General features: G+C 42.2%; 1 protein-coding gene across 1 annotated transcript; it reads left to right on the top strand.

Moving 5' to 3' along the window:
• Window positions 1-1,053: 1,053 nt before the first annotated feature.
• On the top strand, window positions 1,054-3,386 carry LOC101860813 (acetylcholinesterase-like). The gene has a single exon (XM_005098441.3). The coding sequence runs from the start codon at window positions 1,465-1,467 to the stop codon at window positions 3,007-3,009; it is 1,545 nt and encodes a 514-aa protein (XP_005098498.2). The 5' UTR covers window positions 1,054-1,464; the 3' UTR covers window positions 3,010-3,386.
• Window positions 3,387-6,000: the final 2,614 nt, after the last annotated feature.

Here is a 6,000-nt window from a genome sequence, read left to right as displayed (position 1 = left end):
CTCTTTTCACCTCCTTTCCTATTCTCTAACGATTTTCTGTCGTCTGCTTTCGTCTCCGCTTTCTGCCCCTACCCCACCCCCTCCCTTGCCCCCTACTCTGAGCTCCTATCTCTTTCTGCAGCCTTGAAATTGCTACTTCTTGGCTCCTTCTTACTGCTGTCTTTCCGTCACACCCCTTATCTTAGGGTAGTGAGACCTAACACCTTGCCTTCTCGGATAAAGGCTAAAAAGTCTCAAAGGTCCCGTGTGCAAGTTGCACGCGTTAAAGATTCCCTGGTGATCCAAAATCGATAAGAGTATGCTTCGGTCGCTACTCGGGAAAAATTCAAAAGTAATTCCTACCAAACTAAAAAATGTTTATGTGTCCTGCGCGCTCTTATGACTGTATGCAGTTGCAAGCGCCGTAAAACACTTTCCAAAACAACCAACACCCGGCCATAGCAAGCAGACGAAAACTGTCGATAAGTCAACCCCCAAAAATAGACAAACAAGCAAACAAACAAACAATACAAAAAAAACCTATGAAATCACATACAAAACGGCTGACCAGAACTCATTTCTGCGTGCGACGGCAAAGTGCCTTGCAGATACACCAGAGGCAGGAGGTTTTTTGGCTGGTTGAATGAATGAGAAAGTTGGAAGTTGGAAAAATACTGGTATGGGAAAAATTAACATAGATATTATCTTTATGTCTGCAAGACGTGTTTACAAATGTTTGGTGGTGGTGGTGGTGGTGGTGGTGGTGGTGGTGGTGGTGTATGTGTGTGTGTGTGTGTGTGTGTGTGTGTGTATGTGTGTGTGTGCGTGTGCGTGTGTGTGTGTAGGTGTGTGTAGGTGTGTGTGTGTGTGTGTGTGTGTGTGTGTGTGTGTGTGTGTGTGTGTGTGTGTGTGTGTGTGTGTGTGTCTGTATATGAGTGTATGTGTCGGTGTCAGCACTTTTGTGTGTGGGTGTGTTATATGTGCGTATGTTAAGCGTGTATTTGATAGGGCTATAAGGTGGTATGTATTTATTTGGGCATGTTTTAAGTTTGGTTAAAAAAAAAGCTTTAGGCGCTCGCAGCTGCTTAATGATTAATGTCATAATGAGCGCGCGGGGCACAAGTTGATTGTTTTCACGTTATTTCATAGCACGGCTTGGTTTTACGTTGCGAGTCGAAAAGGTTGAGTTATTTAAAGATAATAATATTTAAAAAACTCAGCAGTAATACATATTTTATGATAACACTATTTACATCTATATCTAAAGACCCATGGTCTTAACTAAATCGAAAACCCTGTTGCAATCAACGATGGAAAACAAATTCTTCAAATTAGTCCATTTGAAATATCTCCTTCGGGTCGCTCCAAAGTCTGGACAATCTATTAGGATATGCATAACAGTAAAAACGATACGTACCCGACATAAAACGGTTTTTGTCTCCCTGTCTATCTGGAGTGGCATGGTCACCCACTAAAGAAGGGCTAATGTACTTTTTTTCAGGACCGCTTCGCTTTAAAGCGCCTGTTACTCCAGACACGTGGAGTGGAGTCAGAGACGCAGTTACCTTCGGGAACCAGTGCTCACAACGAGCAGCACCAACAGTGACTCTTCACAACGGGGACATTCCGCCTAGAAGTGAGGACTGTTTGTACCTAAACGTCTACTCTCCCACTCAAGGAAATGCTACAGGTCTAATGCCCGTCATGGTGTGGATACACGGAGGAGGGTACACTTTAGGATCAGGATCCCAGTATGATGCCGCGTCGCTAGCAACAAAAGGGGTTGTCATGGTTACCATCAACTATAGACTCGGTCTTTTTGGGTTCTTGTCAACGGAGGACGACACGATGCCTGGAAATTACGGAATGCTGGACCAGATTGCTGCTCTTAAATGGGTAAAAGATAACATTGCTTCTTTCGGAGGTGACCCAAATCAAGTAACCATTTCTGGACAAAGTGCTGGCTCGGGAAGTGTCTCTCTCCTGACCTTGTCACCTCTCGCCAAAGGTCTGTTCCACAGAGCGATTATGGAGAGCGGTGCTTCTCTTTCTCCATGGGCTTTCCAATTCCCCGCAAATCGAGTAACTGCTCGAATGATAGCTAGGTTGATTAGCGTGGCAGCTGGGTGTGACGACTTGGAGAATTCAACTTCACTTTTGTCCTGCTTGCAGCAAGTGGATGCAGGAACGTTGCTGAATATTTCTATCTCCGTGACCAAAGCTGTAGATGCCGGTATTATAATGACTCCTAGGGTTGAGACAACATTTGGCTTCTTGCCAGAGTCGCCAGTTACACTTCTCTCACGGGGCCAGATTCACCACGTAGACACTCTGAGGGGATTTAACAGTGATGAGATTGGAGTTGCTGTCACTGTTTTCAACCAACATCCCCCAAAACCGGTTACAATGGAAGTGGCTAAACAAGAAGTTATTGCACCTCTGCTTAAGCAGTTTTCCAATCTAGATCTTCAAAAGGTTCTAAAATTGATGCTGTCGACGTTCGTCACAGATACTTTAAACCATGACTTACTACAGAGAGAATCTCTGGATGCCGTTGACAGTTTTACATTTGTGGCCCCAACTCTAGTAGAGCTAAACGACGTTGTGCGCACTGCCCCAGAAAAGAGACACTACATGTATGAGTTTAACCACAGACCAAGCTTCAGCAAAGTACCTCAATGGATGTCAGCTCAACATGGACAGGAGCTCTCCTTCGTTTTTGATGTCCAAGCGAAAGAGTGGGCCGACAGTAGCTTTGGTCCACCGGACGCTACAGACATTCTGGTATCTACACAGATGATGGAACTGTGGACCAACTTTGTCAAGACAGGGAACCCAACGTCAACCGTGCCCAAAGGAGGAGCCATGTGGAACCAGTACAGCCTCGCGACACCGTACTACCTTCGTATTAATTCTGCTTCCGAATCAAAACTATGGTCTAATCCCCGGGACGTTGATTTGTATAAGAAACTTCTAGAGATCATGGATGGAAGCAAAATGCCAGTTTCTCCCATTATTGGGAAAAAGTAAACGCAATTAATTACTTCTATTTGAAATAAATATAGCATTTATGTTTGAATAACTTTTTTTTTCAACAAGGATACAATTATCATAAAGCCTATGGTGTATTGGTAAGTGAAATGTGCCCCAAGCATAACGTATTGATGTTCCTATAATACACGAGCCAATCCAAACATTAAAGCCAGTCTTGAGTTTGTTCTGAGGAATTTCAATTTTGAAATTACAGCAAAACTATTCTTTCCCTACTTTTGAGAATGTATGTTCATTGGTTGGATCGCCGATTGAGGACGAGCCAGTACGTAAGGCATCGGGTTCCTTTATAATTCGAACTCTCTTTCTGGATGGTGGTACGTAAAGACGGGGATTAAAAGATAGTAATTACTTGATATCTGTTTCGTGGTATGGTATTTGTTTGAAAATTGTGAAGCTATTACATGGTTGGATCTAAAATTCAAAGTCTGTCACACAACAAGACCGAATTGGGCTGAAGCACAGCTATGTTAACTGTTCGTACAACATCGGGTCAAGAACAGGTTCTTGGGTTTATTACTGAGATCTCCGGCCTGGCGAAAATTAAGTGTTTAGTGTGCACTTTATCTAAAAAATTGCAATGTCTGTAGCATGTTGAATTATGGAATCATCATAAATGCTGAGAATGGGTACTCCTTTTCAACATTATAGTAGACGTGTGAGGCGTGTAAATATACTATTTAATGCTAACAATGAAAAAAATGTTTCGATTTTTCTGATTGTACTGACGAAACAATCTATGTATAACTTGTTCACATCCCTTTGTCTACGCTGAAATGGGACAAAACAAATCTCTCTGTCTATTCTTTTTAGGTTTTTGTATGAGGGCCTAAAAAGTTTAATTACCAATAGAATCTAGAAGCCCATTATTGAAGCCAAGCGTAAAATAAGGTTTCGACAAGTTTTCAGTGATGTTAACCTAGAACGGGTAAATAAATTATAGGTTATTCACAACATTCACCCAAAAATCAATAGGTTAATCCATTTTCATAAACACCAAACTTTATAGCATGCCTAAGACACAATGACATGGTCTAACCGACGGGTGAATACTTTCAAGTCGCATATTGTGGTGATGTCTAGATGGTCTTGGGGAGAATAACAATGTGATTGCACTGAAACTTGAGGGCAGGCTATGTGGTGTCGCTGTCACAAAAGAAGCAAATTTTAGGCTCTGTTCGTGTAAATCATTTATTTCAATGATTCTCTGTATGCACCCAAAGGGTGGCGTTTATTATATAACCTAAGTAAAGTTATTTTTCAAATTACCTACACTGACATTTTAAAAAAAAGTTTTATTGCTGACCTAAAAGGGTATCATAAAAAGTTTTATGCGTCGGGGCAAATTAGTAAATGAACAAGAATTATCAACTCGGACAGACAAAGGTGAATAAGCTATAGATCTAGGACGCATTTCGGTTCAATCTACTTCAAGTGTCATTGCGTGTTATAGCTCGTTCATTTTCGTCTGACCGTGAATAAAACAAGATGAAATCGCTCAGTTTAATTTTCTCAGATTGTTGCATACGGGTCTAAAGTTTGGTTGACCAACAGAATCTACAAGCCCATTCCTAAAAGTCACTGTAAACTAAGGTTCCGACACGGGGATTTACAGCATGCACCGAGAGCATTTAAAAGTTGACATACTTTCCTTAAGGGTAAGACCACGTTAAGGACGGACGACACGACATCACGGACAGCGATTTGTAGTTTGTAGATAAAGCTAAACAAAGAAGGGAGTAAAATGTAACAAAATCGTTCTGCTATACCATGTCAACATCGACACGATTTTCCACGTCACAGTAACTTTAAAGTGCATCGCTGCAGCTGCGGCCACTGTGTCTGAGCACTTAAGGATGAATAGGAAGAAGAAGTACCTGCCAAAGTACAGGGTTTCTAAAAATTTTTAAAAAAGAGGACCCTCTTAAAGGGTAACAACTCGGTCGTCTCTACACTTATGTTCTGTTCTGTTTGTTTTGTAAAGTGTTTTACGGCGCTCGCAACTGCATACGGTCATATGAGCGCGCGGGACACACCTAATATTTTCAGTTGGTAGGAAATTTTGAATTTTGCCCGGGTGGCGGCCGAAGCCTACTCTTATCGATTTTAGATCACCAAGGGATCTTTAACGTGCGCAACTTGCACACGGGCCCTCCGAGATTTTTCACCCTTGTCCGAGAAGGATAGGTGTAGATCTTTCCTGCCAGAAGACCAGGGGTGTGGCAGAAAGACAGCAGTAAGGAGGAGCCAAGGAGTAGCAGTAGAAAGGCTGCAGAAAGAGTCAGGAGCCCAGAGGAGGGGGCAGGGGGTGAGGGGGTGGGGGCAGAAAGTGGAAACGAAAGCAGACAACAGAACATTGCAAGAGAGCAGGAAAGGAGGTGAAAGGAGACAATTTTAGAGAAGAAATGTTTTTGGTCTCTCCCCGGATTCGAACCCCGGACCTTGGATTGAGAGGCCAACACCTTAACCTCTAGGCCACGAGAGCCCCCTTACACTAATGTCAACAACAAAAAATATAACAAATAAAATTCAATCATGAGGACGTCAAGTTTGTAATATGAAGAAAATTAATAAAAGTGATCGAGAAATATCAAGTTTTTACAGATTTCAACCAAAAATGGGTAAAACTCAAAATTTTACTTCTTATAGATCTAAGCGTGATCGGTCCGTCCTGGTTTGGGGACAATGACGGTAAGGCCACAACAGTCACCTCAAATATTTATCTAAACGTGCCGAGAACCTTTTGGGTAAGTTTGGGGAGAATGTGGTATGCTGCACATGCCTAGCTCCAGTGGAGTAGGGCCACAACCCACACATTAAAAGTGGCCCTGATATTAATAATGTTACAAGAAAGGTTTGGGGAACGCTTTATAAGCCGAAAATGTACAAATGAATAGTTACAACATTCCCTGAACTTGAGCCCCTTCAATTATTACATTTGGGGGTTTAGGCAGATATAGTCAGGGGAAA

This window comes from Aplysia californica, unplaced genomic scaffold (assembly GCF_000002075.1).
Source record: "Aplysia californica isolate F4 #8 unplaced genomic scaffold, AplCal3.0 scaffold00182, whole genome shotgun sequence".
NCBI lineage: Eukaryota > Metazoa > Mollusca > Gastropoda > Aplysiida > Aplysiidae > Aplysia > Aplysia californica.
This window is presented reverse-complemented; position numbering and strand designations above follow the sequence as displayed.